At 47.4% G+C, this 17504-nt stretch overlaps 1 protein-coding gene across 19 annotated transcripts in view; it reads right to left on the reverse strand.

The window, feature by feature from the left end:
* Positions 1–17504, reverse strand: part of SVIL (supervillin) — a 213380-nt gene that overhangs the window by 8825 nt on the left and 187051 nt on the right. For all 19 annotated transcript variants that reach the window (XM_045858133.1, XM_045858128.1, XM_045858126.1 and 16 more), the window contains 10 exons: positions 16723–16878; positions 15450–15586; positions 14697–14844; positions 14422–14567; positions 13072–13247; positions 10274–10418; positions 9609–9885; positions 4731–4882; positions 2165–2270; positions 1335–1542 (listed from right to left, as the gene is read on the reverse strand). In XM_045858133.1, the coding sequence (XP_045714089.1) occupies positions 1335–1542; positions 2165–2270; positions 4731–4882; positions 9609–9885; positions 10274–10418; positions 13072–13247; positions 14422–14567; positions 14697–14844; positions 15450–15586; positions 16723–16878 (1651 nt within the window). The remainder of the gene's footprint in view (positions 1–1334; positions 1543–2164; positions 2271–4730; positions 4883–9608; positions 9886–10273; positions 10419–13071; positions 13248–14421; positions 14568–14696; positions 14845–15449; positions 15587–16722; positions 16879–17504) is intronic.

Raw genomic sequence — 17504 nt, forward strand, 5'->3', positions numbered from 1 at the left:
AAGGGGTTGGCTTCCCCCTTAGAGAGCAGCGTACAATTACTTATAATATGTAAGGAACATGATATGCATTTGTACATATACATATTTATCATTCCTGGTCCTCCCCTGCTGGAACATACACTTTGTGCAGACAGAGACTTGGGTTTGCTCACTGGCAAGTCCCTAGTCCCTAAATCTGTGCTTGGCACCAAGCAGGCACTCAGGAATTTCTGTTGAATGAATGAGTTCTTTGTTGTTTTGTTTTTTTCTCAAGGGTCCAAGCAAAAAATCCGATGGGCCATGAATATCTTTGGATGCCTCAGGGAACGTCATTTATCATCCCTCCCCACTCCCTGGCCCTCAGGACAATGTTGGAGATGAGAGATCAGGCTTCGCAGCTATCTGCATGTTGAAAGGTCGCTTGCCTTCCTTCTCCTCTCTGCTCTCTCTGTGTGGCAGTCGGGTTTTGAGCAGTCACAGGGAAAGCAGGCCCACCTTGCACTATCCTGATGCCCAGAGAATGGATTTTACCAGATTGCGCTTTGGCGGTGCGTTGTGGCCCCGGGAAACTCCTTATTTTTATTGTACAGATATCACCTAAGCCCTCCCAGTTCTCAAGGAGGAAACGCTGGGCACCTCCTGAATGACCGGGACACTGGGATTTCTATGGCTGCTGGAAGGCTCAGGCTGCTGGGAAGAGGGAGCCCAGCTGCAGCCTGACTCCAGGCACGAGCCTGGCTGGGGCAGCCCACCCCTGGGGCCTCACTTCCTGCTGCAGCGCGGTGTGTTTTCTCTGCCTATGAGGTCCAGGTCGACGCGAGACTCTACACCCGCCATTCAGGGTCTGAGAACTGCTCCAGGGGCCCGCCTTTGCGTACATGAAAACACAGTCCTTCTCTAAGGAAGGGACGACTTGCATTGTACCAAAGTTTTCATTAGCTAAATGCCTTTTAACATTCCAGTGTTCGGACAAAATTAAAACTCTGAACTTCAAGAAGATATTTGAAATTTGCTGTTTAAGTTACAAAGGACATTAGGCTTGTAATTCAATGGCTGAGTCACATCTATGAAGAAATTAAAGTACTTGTTGGGGTGCTTTCCCTCATCCTTCACTCTGCCTTGTAAGAGGCAGGTAAATTCTCAAAAGGTGGGGGAAGCCCTCAAGCTGGAGTTCTGGCTGAGACGTGTCAGATCTACTTGGAGTGTTGGAGGCCTTGACCATGGTAATAAGTAGCCTTGGTGAAGTCGCTGCACGCACACTGGGATGTCCACGAGGAGCCCTGGGCACCCTCTGGCCTCAGCCTGCACCCCCGACAGGCAGCCCTTCCAGAAGCCCTCACACCAGCAACACTCACTGTTCTTTGATTTTATTTGCTGCAGTCCTTCCAACCTCCTTCGTGTGGGCTTGGGCTTTGCATCCGTGCCACAGGTAAATGAGGGCTTTATTTACGTTGAGGACAACCATGGACGTCCTGGACCTCAAGCTGCTGCAGTGGCAGGCCACTTCCAGCAAATTTCCTTCCACCGGCACTTCTCCTCGCACACAGTACAGCCTCCACTCGCCTGCAGGGGGCACCAGCGACACAGGGTTAGGAGGTGTGCTGCACCAGGAGGCCAGCCGGGTCCCTGCTCAGTAGTAAGCAGCAAACACGGTTCCTTGACCCTGAGGGGAAGGTGGAGCCTGAGGCCCTGCGGCCATCTCACCGATACCCCAAACACAAATCCTTTCCCAGTTCTGAGCAGGGCACCCAGTTCATGATGCAGAGAAATCATTTTCATGAAATTTATCAAAGCCTAGGTAAGTCGTGGAACAGGCACATTTTAAAGACCTCTAAAGCTAAGGTCCCTTTGTTTTTGTTTTTGGTTCTGGCCAATAAAAATCTCATAATTAATAATAGAAGATCCACCGTTTTTTTTTTTTCCTCCTAAAAAGAGACAGAGTTGCTGTGAGGATTCCCTTCAAGGTGAAGGAATCTGCCAGCTTCCAGCAGGTGATGCTGGAGCCCGGGTCCACCCCACAGGCGGGCGGATTGTGAGATGCCCAAAAGCTGCTGTATGAGTCAGACATTAGAAGGCTTTTGGTGGTAAAGCCACCACCAGGTGAAGACTTAAAAACCCCCACGCCAACAAAAATACCTTCCAGGAGAGGAACAAAAATCTGACTCTACCAGTAAAAGTGACTCACTTTGCACATTTTCTTCCTCCTCTTCCCGCCTGCCGGAGTGCACCACCATCCCGCCCTGGAAGCACTGCAGGAAGCAGGGCGGCTCCTTGCCCTGGAGCACCTGGACCTTCAAGGCAAACACACTCATGTAAGCAACCCGCACCGGTGTTCCAGGGGCACAGGAACTCTAATCCCTGTGCGGGAATCCTGAAAACGTGTCAGAAACACAAGCCAAAGCCAGTGACCATACCATTATCTAGAGAGAACTACTTCAAAATTCTAGCATATAGCTTTCCTTTCAAAGTATTTTTCAGGTGTGTAGTTTTTTCCAAACAAAAATAGGATTGTTGTTTTGTGTTGCCTTGTACCCTGATTTTTCTCACTTGAAGTCTGTTGTTGAACATTTTTTTAAAATGTGGATTTTGATATTTAAATGGTATTTCACGGTACAGATGTAACTTGATTGATTTAAGCACATTTTTAACAAAGCAGGGAGAATGACTAATCGCCGAGTGAGTCTGGGGGGAAAGAACTGCCTCTTTTGTAACCTTTCCAAGAGCCCAGTTGCAGAGCCCGCCCCCCACCCACAGGCTGCCCTCGCTGCTGACGCACTCTCTTCCATCAGGTGTTAGCTGCCCCAGGATGACGATGACTCTAGGGGTGAGTCAGCTCACTCTCACTTTGGCAAGACATTTTCCCTTAAAGAGGAAATTGTTTATTGAGGCTGGAAGTCAGGTAGGAAGCATTTCTCACCACGAATTAGTTTATCAATCTCAGGGCCCATTTTGCATAATGAAGTGCCATTCTGCGGTAGTGTTTTATATGCCTAAAGTGATTTTCCATCTGTTGGCGTGACAAAAAATGAAATGCTTCAACTAGAGAGATTAAGGCTCAAAACTCAGAGGGCATTCATTCACAGCCCCCCCCCCCCGCCCCACACACACACACAGAAAAAAAAACAAAGAAAAGGGCACTGAAATGACCCGTTAGCAGGAATCGATGAAACGCTATAGTGACTAACAACCACTGGTAAATGCAGTCCACAGCAAAGGAGGACGGGGCCTTAGGAACCTGGAAGGCTGATGAGCATTGCTCTGTTTCTGGGGAAAATTCTTCTGTTCTCTCCCCTCCTGTGATCGTTAACTATCCATCCAAGAGAGTAGAGATATCTGTACCTGGTGTCCTGTTTCCCAAACACCCCAGGGGCAGCTCTGGATTACTGGTACTGAAGGATGGAAGCTGAGGCACAGACAACCTGAACACTAAAAAGTTTACAAAATCTTGGTTTTGGGTAGTAGTATCTGCCCATTGTTATGCTGGCTCTGGGGCTGTTATGATGATGAAGACCAGGACAGACGCCGTCTCTTTTATGTGTGTGCTGGGAGACAGATAATAAATAAGTAAACAAAATAACTATGTAGCTTCAGTTTCACATAGTGGGAAGTGCTATGAAAAAAATAACACTTTGGCCCTGGCTGGTGTAGCTCAGTGGATTGAGCGCAGGCTGCGAACCAAAGGGTTGCAGGTTCAATTCCCAGTCAGGGCACATGGTCCCTAGTGGGGGCCACGTGAGAGGCAACCACATATTGATGCTTCTCTCCCTCTCTTTCTCCCTCCCTCCCCCTCTCTAAATATAAATAAATAAAATCTTTACAAAAAGTAAGCTTCATTGTGTAAAAACAATATTTAAAAAAATAACACTTTGGAACATAAACCTGAATTATACGTGCTAAGAGTTACACACAGATCCAGAGAAGTGTAAAGGCCCTGGGTGGGCGGAACAGGTGTGTCTGAGGAGCAGCAGGAAGCCTGGAGCGGCCAGGGCCTGCACAAGAACAGGTGAGGCTGGAGAGATGTGCTGGCCACCTGTGAGGTGTTGCTGGGCCAGGGGGAGGCCGCTGAGACCGTCGGCCCAGTGTGGTGACGGCAAGGGGGTGACGTGATCTGGCCTGTTCTGGAAAAAATCACTCGGGAGCCTACTCTGAGGAATGCAGATGTTGGAAATATGCATTTTTATATTAATCTCTAATATGTCCTTAGGGTATATTGGTGCAAGTGGAATAACTAATCAAAGTTTATGAGCATTTTAGGGATCTTGAACCAAAACTGTTTTTCAGGATGGCTGTTTCAAGTTACGCTCCCATCAGCAGCGAGTAAGGGTCTCATCCCATGCAGCCCTGCGCAGCCCCGGTTTCAGTCTTCAGACACACCCCGCCCAGTTTCAAAGTGGAAAAGAGCACCTCTTTGTTTTATGTGCAATTCCTTGATGATTAGTTAAGTGGAAACCTTTGAAAAACACTCATTGGCTCTCAGTCCTTGCTTTGTGGAATCTCTATTTGCAGATGCAACATTTTGTTACAGATCATGTTACAACAGATGGGCCTTCCCGGCCAGTGGTGGAGGGGTGGGGAGGGGGAGAAGTGTGAGGTGCAGCCTGAAGTCCGGGGAAGTGGGCCCTGGACTGAAAGTGTGTTGAGTGAGTTGTCTCTGTTCATCTGAATCGGGTCCCTTGGGGACCAGGCTACATGTTAGGGCTCCTGGAAAGAGCACCTCTCTCCTTTCCAGTGTAGCACTCTGCAGGACGTACCTGGGCACCCCTCTCTTCATCCAGCTCCACGGTCATCAGAGCTGATGTGCCCTTCTCGCTCACGGTTGACTGCCGGCCTTGCCAGAAGAAGTACACGCATCTCTCTTTGCCGGCCACCCTCACAGTGTGCTCGCCCTTCTGCCGGCTCCCCACTGCAAACACACACAACAGCAAGGGCACGTGAGTGGTAGGTAAGACAAAGGAAGAGCAAGTTCACAGCTTTCTCCTCAGCCTCCCTGAGGACAAACAGGAAAGAAGCAGCTTTTGGACCACAGGGCTGGGGAGAAATCCTTCCTCACTGGAAGGAAAGTAAATCACGCTGCAGGACAAGAGGGAAACCACCTTCTTCCAACTAACTGATCCTGAAACTCCAAGCAGGAGAGAAGTGACTGAAGGGCCCTCCTGATACCCTACGATGACACCTGTCATCCTAGGGGAAGGCGGCAGACACTCCAACTGTGACAGAGAAAGCAGTGGCTGCCAGAGCAGAGCCCACTGCTCCCAAAGAGGCAGGCACACTTTCCATATTATACCACTCTCTGGCACCGATTAGCTGGTGGAGAAAAGATACTGAAAACAACAGCTGGGCCAGCTTTAAGCACAAAGGAAAAATTTTAGTCTGTTAAAACTATTCTAGTAAAAAAATCCACTTTGAACCCTCAACGTTCTGTCAGAAATGGATGAGATGAACTGCTGACGTATCACTTTCATACAGTAATCTGGGATTTAAATAATATCTGTCACCAGGGCTATAGCCAGGATTAAGTGCCGGTTATTCTCCCTGTCTGGCACATCGCAGACATTCGAGACCTATTAGCAGCCCACAGAAGGCCGATCTCACTGAAAAGCAGTCACGGAAAGTTAATTGGTCAAGTGGTCAATTTAGACAGTATTTCAGACTTCAAAATCACTACCTTTAGGAAGAGATCTCACTTCAAATTCCCCTTGTCCATTTGTTCAGCAAATATTTATTGAGCACCTACTATGTGCCAGGAAACTCTAGGATACTAGGGCTGCAAGGATGAGTGGGACAGACAACTTCCCTGCTTTCATTCTAATAAACAGACAGACAAGCAAGATGCTTTGGAGATAGCAGTAGTGATGCGGGAAGTGGGCAGGGGCAGGGTGAGTGCTCATGGGACTGCCTGAGGGAGGAAGGCCTTTCTGCAGAGGTGGCTGAGTGGAGGCTGGAGTAAGGTCAGGAGACCAAGCTCTGGATTCCAATGGCCAGGGGCCCAGTCAGCAATGGGAGGATGCAGGTGGTTTTAACACCCACCACACACCTTAAAAATTAATGACAATAACTGGATTCTGTTGCGTATTTCTTTAATTTTCCTCAGCACCCATCCCATGTACCAAATCACAGCTGTCTTGAGATTTAAACATAAGAAGAAAGCTCATTTAAGTTCTGAAAAGGTCAGAAGCCATATTTATTTGCTTTTTTTTTTTTGCCTGCTAGCAAAGGACTCTACAGCAGTTTTCAAAAATGATTATAATTCATAAAGCACTCTGACGAAGCACGGCGCTCAGTGCCACCTGCTGCACCCTGAACTGGCCGGGCCCTGGTGTCTGTTCTGCCTGGTGTCTGTTCTGCACGAGCAGCCGCCAGCGAGCGGACTGCAGATGCCCACGATGACTCTGGAAGCCCCTCGATTGAAATTTATGCCGGTGTAGATGGGAACAAAGGTTTGCTTTTGATTAGCGAGCTTCAGTGGAGTGAAATTTAGTCGGGTTAGCTAGATTTTTGGGAAAAGCTGTTTAAAATGGATCTTGGCAGTCGACACTTGCTTAGGGTTGGCTGACACATAAGCACATAGTGTAAATGCGCAGTCGTGCTGAACAGCCACTGTGTTACACTCCAGCGTTCTAAAATGGACTTGAGTGTATCTATCTAAAATAGAATTGTATTTCTTTAAAAATATTTTGTTAAACAAACTTTTCACTGTTTCTTTGCAATTTTATTCATCATACCCAAATGTACTCCTATATACAGCTTAATTTTTAACTCATTCATTTATTTTTAATTTTAGCAAAGATTAAGCTTTTATAAGGAAGAACTTCTGGAGTATAATTATTATAGTCTGATCAAATGCCTAATTTAAAGTGTTGATGCTATCAAAATACTTTCAAAAGTGAGACAGTTAGTAGCAGTTGTGTTCAGGAGTAATAGAGAACCAAAGTATGAAGTCCTCCTCATGGGCAAGTGGTCTGATGCAGAACCCCATTTACTGACTGCCTGATTAAAGGAACTTGACCTTTATCACGCTTCAGAGTGGCCTGACCCAGCATCATTGGGTACCTCACACAGCTTGTCTCCTGATCTTCAGGGCCACAAGCCATGCCCTGCAGTCTCTGAGGTGGTCACTAGGGCAGGACACTGGCCCACCAAGGATTCTAGTCTCTCTTTTGTGGAGCCCAAGGAGCTAGCCTGTCTGCGTGCTCATGTGGGGAGGCTGGTGTAAACCATGAAGATGATGGTACTGCCTCTACAGCTGCTGCTTTCTGCGGAGCCTGTCCCAGCACATCCTGAGCCCCAGGTTCAGGCCTGTCTGCAGGCACAGGCCTTGTTGGGTGTGAGTGACGAGGGGCTGGACTAGCAGTCACCAAGGGGCCAGTGCTTCCATGAGGACCATGGTGTGACTGCAAACGCCATTGGTCTGTGCTTTCTGCTCCCAGGAGGTGGTCTGGGATCTGAGTGCTCCTCACTCTAACTTAATTCTCTGAAGCTGGACTTCTTCAAACTTATAGCTTTGCCCATACAGATACTGCTGGATCTGGCTGTGAGATGAACACATTGTCTATTGGGAAGAAATACAGAATGTATTTGCCTGGCTCAAAGCATTATTTCTTAGGGGCATCCAAGTAAATCATCTATGAAGACCTCGAATCAGGTTTACCTGCTAATTCATTTAAACTTCATTCACTCATTCATTCATTCATTTATTTGCTGTTACTTCCTTTTTATAACTGACAGCTAAGGTAAGGAAATGACTCGATTTTACACTGTAGAGCCCTTGGTCTCTATTTATAAAACACGTGGTTTCCTGTGCATTTTAAGAACAAGAACTATGTATGTCTTCTAAGGCTGTTCCTTAAAGTTCTCTGTTCCACAGCCCCAAAGGTTACTAGTAGCATCTTCCCAGCAAATTCCCTGTTCTTGTTTTTATGGCCAACCAGCAACACAGATTATTACTCCGGTCGGCCAACTCTGCGTCATATCCAGGAGCTTAAACCTCCAGCGGCGACTCGTGGGAGTCGTTACTGTTCTGGGTGAGTCTACGTTATCTCGTCTTCACGTTAAATGCAGTCATTATGCTGTCACTCCTAGGATGTCACTCACCATTATTTCCTGCACCTCCCCTGTGAACATGCGCAAGGTGCAAGGCATGTGCTAAACATTGTTATACTAGACTGCAGGGTTCTGTGGGCTGGGTGTGATAGTCTCTGTCTTCCAGGTGAGACACCTGAGCCCAGAGAGGTAAGTGACTTTACCCAGCACCCTGAGCGGGTGGGCAGGGCCTGAGAGAAGACTCAGACCCAGGCCGCATGGCGCCAGGGCCCGTGAACTCCCCTCTAAGTGACAGGGCCTCCTTACGAAGGGAGAATGGTTTCGGCGCCCCTCTCTGCTCTCTCCTCACCATGGACTTCAGGGGAGACACTCAGTCTTGGTGTCCTGTCCCTTGTCTGAACAACTAGCACAAGGACCGACACAGGTCACGCACTCCCCTGGAAGATGCTCAGCCAGGGCCTGAGGTAGAGCCCCCAGTCTGGACCTCGGGGGTGGGGTGGCCCTCAGGGCCTGCCCCCAGCTCTGGGCACAGCCCGGCACCGCCCGGCACAGCCCTCCCGCCCGCTTTCCTGCTGCGGCAGACACCATCTCAGGGGGCCGAGCCCTCCTCCTTCAGCAGGAAGCAGGCGCCTCTCTCGGTTTGTGCTTCACTGTCACTCACACCACGTGCTTCTTGAAGGCAGGGTCTGAAGTACTTACTTGCTTCCTATAAAAAGTCTCTAACACACAGCAAAAGCTGTCTGGTTGACTAAATGATTTATTTTTTATAAACTAGGAAAGAAATCAAACGGTTCTAAGTCTGCAGGTGTTTGATCAGCAGAGCACCTGGAGGGCAAGGGGACTGCACGGAGGGGAATCAGCTCTTCTGGAGACGACCTCGAAATCATAGAGCTGTGGCATAAACTCTCTGCTAAACAGGTAGGGATGAGGACACTATGTGTAACATGGATAACAGCTATTTTTTGAAAAAGAAAAGGGATTCTCCCTCCAAAGTTCACGCGCTGTTCTTGTCGTTTGTCTCTGGTCCAAAGCGCACAGCTGAGTGTTGCTAGGAGGAGTATTTCTCCGATGGGACCACTAGGAGCTTGACTATGTATTTATTCTCCCAGATTTACAAAGCATTGCTCGGCTCCCAGCCTCAGAGGGAATAGCTTCTTTCATTTGTAATACATTTTTTGTGCAATAATGTTACTACACCATTTGGCTTCGGTTCTAAATCATCCAGATATGCTTTACTTAACGACTTTAATTTAAACAGCATCCAGCCACATGGCAGTATCATCTGGAGGCAAATTGTCACTCTCCTAGAAAACATCTGGGGGTAGGGCAGGGGAGGGAATGAGGGTCCCAGAAGAAACTTAACATGCGCGTTTAATTTCAGTAAGGGCACAGCCCAGATATTAGCAATACCGTGTTGCTAGGGGCTCACCTATAGGCTTCCTAAGTGGTTCTGGAGTATGCTGGTGCAACCGCACCCCCACGCCTGGGTGAGAGAGGCTGCACAGGGGTCCGGCTCCAGCAGCCCTGCAGTTCCAGCCCTGGGCTGGGGCCGGGCCTGGCTCAGTTTGAAGAAAACTCGAGTCACTGACCTGAGGTGCTCACCATGTACTTCCACTTGACCACATAGGCATCCCCTTCATGGAACTGCCCGATGCTCTGTTTGGGGAGCCTGCTGTAGTCGAATTCAAGGATATGCCAGACATCCACAGAGACACTGGCAATCTCAAACTGCCTCCTGTCGTCCCCTTCCACCAGGCCGTAGCCACGGCCCACGTTCACCCCGTCCAGCACGGTGCCAGCGGTCGTCTGGGGCACCGGCACCATTCGGGTCACGTCGTAGGGCTTGACTTCAGCCCTAGGATCATCCTACAAGGAGACGTAAAAACGCCTGTTCAGTTCCATGTTTGCCCAGACATTCCTTCTCACACTCCTTGCTGTTTCACTGTTAATGGGACAGCGCGAGAGTGCAGCCAGCACACTCTGTCTGGGGGTGCTGAACTGCTTTAGGGAGAGGCTGCATTTAAGGGAAAGCCTCAGGAGGCCTGAATACTGCCCCCCTCACCCCCATAGTGAATGGGATGCCCACAGACCCAGAGGCGCAGACAGGACTATTTTCACTCTCAGGGCAGGAATATAACCTGAAACTGGTTTGCTGTTCTACTAGTAAGCCCTGGGAAGGCTTTCAGCTTTCAGGCCTCTTTTGTTGGGACCCAAACTGAGCTCTTGAGGTTTGAGGACTGGCTACTGAGAATACCTTCTGCTGGGCAAGTTCACTGGCATTCTTCTCATTAGGTCTCTTCAGTTCGGTCCAATCGAGAAATTTCTCTTTGAACAAAATAGTCTCATTGTGTTCTGTGAGTCTCCCAAATATTGCCCAATCAGGCCGCCCCTGTCCTTTTCTGCAGGTGGGGGGGGGGGGTGCAGACAGGAAAAAAACCAAGATTAAGCCACGATAAAATAAAGGAAAGAAATTGAAAACAAACACATGTGGCCACTGGAAAAAACTTCAGAATACATAAGTAGTATACAGAATGAGTGGTTTATTCTTACTTATTTTACCAAATACGTGACATTTTATTATTTTAGCCTGAAGCCTTGCAAAGCATTCTGTCCATGGAACTGAGGAGTGAGCCAGGTCAGGGTTGACTTTGCTTGTATTCTAGCAAATTCTTGCATTTGGGAGAGCCTGGTGGCGCACTAGACTGGGAGCAGGGAGGCAGGGGTCATGTGCATGCCTTCCCTGCCTCCTTCAGGCCCCTCTGTGCTCTCCGAGTTTCAGTCAGGTTGAACAGATGGGAGTTCACCCTGAGTTCTGTTAGTTTAAGTCATGTCAGAGCAAAACTCTCCAGTCTGCTCTCCTCTGTTACTGAACTGAACAGCCTTTCAGCTACTGTGAAGTGAATGTTGCGGGTTTATTTCCAGGCCACTGGACACGGCAATAGGCAGGGAGAGCACCAGGACACAGGCAGGAGGTGACACAGCCCGACCTGGAGGCCTGGTCCTGCCTCGGGACCTCACAATGTGAACTGTGCTGGAAACGAAAGGTGACTTAGAGAAAAGAACAGGCACAGCTCGGAGACATTGCGGGCTGGGTTCCAGGCCACCACGATAGAAGGAGTATCGCAGTGAAGGGAGTCTAATTTTTTGCTGGTTTCAGGTGTAAAAAACTCAGTATCTGTGAAGCACAATAAAATGAGGTATGCCTGTCCAGCTGAGAAAATGCACGCTCAAGAGGGCCCAGCCCTGAGGTGAAGGTGCAGGTAGGTCTCATCGTTCCAAATCAACCATTGGTTGTGCATAGTGACTGGGACACACAATCCCCTCAGACCAGCGGCCGGGGCTCACTGGGCCCTGCTGTGGCTCCCGCCTCATCACCTCCTGTTTGGTTTTGGAATATAGTTTCTGACATCACGGCTAATGCACACTACAGAGGCTGCCTGTCTCTGGAAAGGAGACCAAGGCAGGGTACAAAAACTGCTGCTTCGTACCCCAGGGGCAATTAAGGAACCAAGTATTGGTACCTATGGAAGATGCGAGACTACCTTAAAAGGCTGGGGTCTTCACCAGAAATGTCTGAATGACTGTCTTTTGTATACATCCAACTCTGCAGACTTGCTAAGATGCCTACAGACAATGCCCCTGGTTTCAGCGTCAGAAATGTGTCTTTAAGCTGAGGTTGCATGCACACAAGAGGAGACCACCGCAGTGTGATCCGGGAACGGGAGCGGGAGGAGGTGTGTCGTCCCCACCCCAGTGTGCGTGGTCCCACTGCGCTAGGTCAAGGCACCTCGGTGGTTTCAGCCTCTGTGTTTCTTCAGAAGCCCTGGATGCTTAATATTGGCTGCACCTCAAAATTTCTGGGGCACTTGTAAGGCATACTGGCACACTAGCCCCACCTCACATGAATTGCAAACACTTCTCTGGGGCTGGGCCTGGCACGTGCATTGTTTAAACCTCCTCAGCTGATTCTGATCGGATCTAGTTGAAAACATCTACTTCTAGATCTGTGATTATGTCACTGCTCACAGGACCTGTCCATCATATGGACTTTATACTTCAGAATTGTATTTTTGGTTTATTATACCAAATAAAATACCCTTTTTACCCATATCTGTAAAATGCTCATTATTACAGTACTAATTTTAGGTTAAATGTGCACTTGTTTAAAAAGGATTTGAAAACTTTTTGCCGATATGGACAAAACTTTTCATTGTTTCTGTTTTATAATAATGAAGTCAGTAATTAGATTTTAAAACAGGAAACTAGGTAGGAAAGTTGAAATTTGTGTCCTAGTTCAATGGAAACCATTGACACACAGCTGTGTGACACCTGATGTTCTGTGCCGTCTGGGGCACACCTGCTTCTCAACTGCTCCGCGGCACACACAGTCTAAAAATACTTCTTTTACTCTGGGTATTAAGAGAAAGAAAAATCCCTTCGCATAAAGAATTATTTTTCTTATGAGCACATTTCTTAGAGTTGGTGCATATCCTTACGATTTGCCAAAATTACTTAAAAACATCCAGTATGTAGAAAATGTTAAAATCACAATCATTATTTTAATGCCATACTCTCCCCTCTCCTTCCAAGAAAAGGCATAAGCATCACCTACTGCCAAATAAACGATAAGCCCTGGGGTTCGGGGGCTGTGCTGGGAAGTGAGAAGTTAGAAGGAAACACATTGCGTTCGCACCTCCACATCGATGGCTGAATTCCAGAGCCTGGGGATTTTTCAGATCAACATGCAATTTTTTAAAACAATTGCTATTCACTTGTCATAATAGCACCTGGAATGCCACAGGTAAGAATAATTTGTTCACTCCAGAAATGTAATATAACAAACATCTCCTAGAAGATGACAACATCCATATTTCTGTACTTCTAGTTTGATAAAAGCTAAATAAATGTTCTTTTGTGAATATACATGGTACTGCATTGCACTCATTTATGAAAACAAAAACCTATGAAGAGCAACAATAGACAATGGGGCAAGAAGTGAGGCTCCTGAGGGATCTGCTCACTTTCCAATGCCATCCAAGGTCACAGGAGTACCTGGGAATAAGCGGGTTGCATTCTCCAGGATCTAGTGGGTTAATGTCACAGTTCTCATAGTCAAAGGTTCCATTCCATAGGTGCTTTGCCAGCTGAAATGCTATTTTCCGTTGTGCCAATGTAACTTCCTTGCCGTGCCACACGTAAACTTCACTACCAAAATCAAACACCAGTACCTGGGAGAATGGCACAGAAGAGTTTAGTAACTTCAAGGACAAGCTCCGGTTCAATCAGGGTCCCTATCGACAGCGAGTCAAATGGGTGATGATACAAACCCAGATGGAGCAATCAATACAGACAGGAAAAGACAGCAAGATCTGACTAGCTGGCACTGTTTAGCCAGCCTCCACTCCATGGGTAGGATTCTGCCTTATTGTCCTAAATGCCCAAGTTAATTATCTCTCCTCTGAACACTCAAACCACATAAAAGTTCTGATTCATCAAAAAGTTAAGGATGTCTTCTTCTCAGCCTTCCTCTTGCTCTCCTTCCCTTCTTTTCTCCCTGTATTCATTCATTCACTCACGCAGCATACACAGGCCACTATACCCATGCTAGGCACAGAAGACCCAGGGGTGTCATCTCTCCTCTGTGCAATTCCAAGGCCCTCAAGGGCGGGGATCATGCCACACTCACATTTACAGCAGGGCTTACTGTTCGCTGTGTGAATACATGAGAGCAGTGCACTCATTTCTATGCCTGTGGTTTGTTCTACCCTTTTATTTTCCTAGAATAATTTCCCCATTTCCAGTAATCCAAATTCTACTTAATTTTAAACTAGGCTCAATTTCACTTTCTCTTTAAAATTATTCCTGATTATTTCCTTTTCTGTGACTTTTAAAATTTAAACACCCATACATATTATACAATCAATCTGGCTTCAGATTACATTCTTTATAATACTCTTCCAGTCAATGAAATTTTGTCTTTCACTTTTTTCTCAACACTTAGAATACTTAATGGTACTAGAAATGTACGTATTTAATAAATATTTAATGGTGTGAGAGAAAAGGGCATATAAAAATAAATTATATATACCTGTATGCATCTATTATTCCTGAAACTTAAGGACAGAAGAATATTTTCATATTTATACAAAAATTCAAAGATAGGGCTAATGCATACATTTTGTCTAAAATAGAAAAGCCTTCAATGATTTATTGAGCCTCCTCTGAACAATATTCTAAATTCTGCATTAGTAGTTGAGACGGCACTAATGGCTTGAAATCACAAATGCATATCCTTTCAAAAGACGCCCCCTGTCTATGATGGTGCTGACTGGCATTTATGGGGCACTTACTATCTATCAGATTGGGCAGCCCTGCGCAGAGCGCCTTGCCCACTCACTGTACCTCTTTTGACTGCAGAAGGGAGCACTTAGGGATTTTCCCCCAGAAGTCGTCATCAGGAACAAGCTTGTCGTCCATCAGACGGTAAGTGCAGTTTGTTTCTATTATGGCCGTTTCATACAGTTCATCTTCTTTTGGGTCTCCAGCGGCTTTGGGACACGAAAAATAAGAGCATATTACATTAGATGCTGAAATGGGGCTGGTTTTAGAAGAACGAACTAGGGGAGAAGGAAGGATATTTGAGTCTCGTTATTCTCTGAAATACATTAAACTCTTACATTGGTAACTGGTTTGGCCACCCAGAAGCTTCCAGAAGTCTTTGGCTGCATGAGTGTGCGTGTTAATTCCTTCTTCGATAGTTTGGATATAAGTAGCTCTACAACCAAGTTCCCTCTTTGTCTGAATTAAAGTTGCAAGTTCTGAGGCCTGGAAAGAGAGAGGGATGCAATCACCCGGGCAGAAAAGCCTGCGGCTGGATGGAGGAGCTCCCGCTGAAATCCAGGTCCAGAACGGGATGTGTGTGAAAGGCAGGCCTGTGGCCAAGGGAGCCCGAGACACTGGTGGTTGGGTATATTCAACGAAGTCAAGAAAATGTAACTAAACAAGCAGGTATCAATTCTTTAGAGCTCTAGTTCTCAATCTTCAAGTTCAGCAGATCATGTGAATTTTAAAAACTACCCATTCTCTGGGCTTTCTCCCATGACATCCTCATTCGAAGTCTGTAGCAGAATTTCATAGGTACTTCGGATAAGTAACTTTGAAGTGACACGCCAGTTCCTTTCTTACACAAGAGTGAGAACAGATGAAGGACTTAAAACCTAGAGGGATAGGTCGTAATCCCTCTAAAACAACATACTTAAGTACCCAATGACAGCTTGTTTGAGAGACATTCAGGGAAATATCTATCCCTTCTTGTTCAAATGGGCATCAGGCACTTGGAAAGCTTTGTAATTACCTGGCAACTGGTAGAACATTTTACAGTGTATAAAGGAGATGCTTAGTTAAACTACTTGTATTTTTCAGATACCAACCTTTGCCTTTTCGATGACATTTGCAAACTCTCCAACCCACAGGAAACAGTGGTGGGGAGACAGCAGGAGGAAGCAGTCTCCACTGTTGAGTGACGAGGCACGAGGCTCAACCAGTCTTGTCTGCACGTGTCTTCTTCCTGAACACGAGGCAGAGAGTGACTGATTCCCCAGAAAGGACTCCCCCAGCCACAGGAAGGACCAGGATGTATTGAAGTATCCCTTTCAATGCTGGAGAGTCTGGCCTACCAATACTAGTTCCCATGACTGGGGGTGGCAGAGGGGGATTTAGAGTGACAGCATCGTAGGTCACAGTCCCACTAGTGCTTTCCTACATGTCACCATGTTCTTAGGCCCGCGATCGGTGTCCTGTTTCAGCACACAGATGCATCAGCTGGGGTTTCTCCTCCAGAAAAGATGGCACCCATGTCCCCTTCCCTCATTCCCTCATCTCCTAGTTGCCTTCTCTCCATTGAGCCCACACCCTACATTTAATGGCCGTGGCCAGCTTCTTCAGAAATCTTCACTTGAAATCACAGGGGGATCCTGAGGGGAATCAGCACCCTCTCCTAGACAACTGCTGATGGATAGTCACACTGGTGGAGTAGTTTCTGGGCTAGGACTGGGAATAGAGGTTGGCTGTTTGAGCCTGTCCCTGAGGAGGGCAGTGGTTATGCCAAAACACACCGCAAATCCTCACAGACGGACAGCCTGTTTCATCCACCCTCTCCTGATGATTACTCTCCAGCAGTGGCCTCTTGGACGTGGCCAAGTCCGTGCTCACAGCCCAGAGCTAAGTCCCGCTGCTACAGACAGAAAGGGGGACGGCGTGGAAGCCTGTTCCGCTTCACCTGCTTCACTTCCCCTGGATTTCTCCTCCAAAGATGTGCCTGTCTCCCCTTGCCCTCTGTGAGGGGAGCTCCGTAGACACGACACTGTGATGACTTACGGGGTCTAGTAGCTGCATGACAGTGAGTGCCAGGGGCCACGGGGCCAGGGGAGGCAGCTGCCGAAGCTGAGCTTCTCAAATGGGCGAGACCTCGGTTCAGATCAGCAGTGCTGCTCAAGCTGCTGACCTCAGGCACCTTCCTGGCCCCTCTGAGCCTCAGGGGGTACAGCACCAGAGAGGAGGTAGCTCAGCACCTGGCACGCAGCAGGTCCTCACAGAGCGTGAGTTCCCTCCCACAAGAGGCAGTTAAGGGCAGTCAGGGCCTCTGAGGCTGACCAACCGAAACCCTTGGCTACTGTGTCACTCCTCTCCGCTGCTCTGAAATACCTTTGACCTGCATCAGCATCAGCTTCTTGTAGGGCAGGGCGCTGTTGTTAGAGTTCTGCTCTGTCAGGTTGACGCTTCGCAGGCTGACGCTGCTGAAATTCTCCTTACTGGCTAAGCCTGCCAGGGTCACTTCTGAGAAGTTGGAGTTGGAGGACACTGGGGCGAGGGAACAGAGAAACACAGAAAGGTGGGGAGAGGCAAGATGCTCAGGAGAAATGACAATGTTTTCCATCAGAAATTATTCATGACTATCTTTTTCTTTTCTTTATTTGTTTTTTTATCCTCACCTGAAGACATGCTTAGATTTTAGAGAGAGGGGAAGGGAAGGAGAGTGAAAGAAACATCCATGAGAGAGAGAAATATCGATCAGTTGCCTCTCATATGCACCCCGACCAGGGACCGAACCCACAACCTAGGCACGTGCCCTGACCAGAAATTGTACCAGCGACCCTTGGTTTATGGGACAACACTCCAACCAACTGAGACACACAAGCCAAAACTATCTTTTTCTTTTAAAGTTAATGCGGAGGGGGATCACATACTCAAGTCCAATTTAACTATGAAATTCCATGCTTAACCACTGTACTAAGAATTCAACTCTGCATTGAAAGTTTAGTTTGCTTCTTGACAAAGGTCATACCTCACCATGTGGGGACAAAGCTTGAGTGAAAATGTGGTACAGCTACCTTAGTACAAAATCAGGAGCTAGACTCATTTGCTGCAATTCCACTCAATGCTGTTACAGTTCCTAACAACGTTGAGATGTTGAAAATGCATTCTCA

The sequence above is a fragment of the Phyllostomus hastatus genome, unplaced genomic scaffold, assembly GCF_019186645.2.
Source record: "Phyllostomus hastatus isolate PE091 unplaced genomic scaffold, TTU_PhHast_1.1 phas_scaffold_1674, whole genome shotgun sequence".
Lineage (NCBI taxonomy): Eukaryota > Metazoa > Chordata > Mammalia > Chiroptera > Phyllostomidae > Phyllostomus > Phyllostomus hastatus.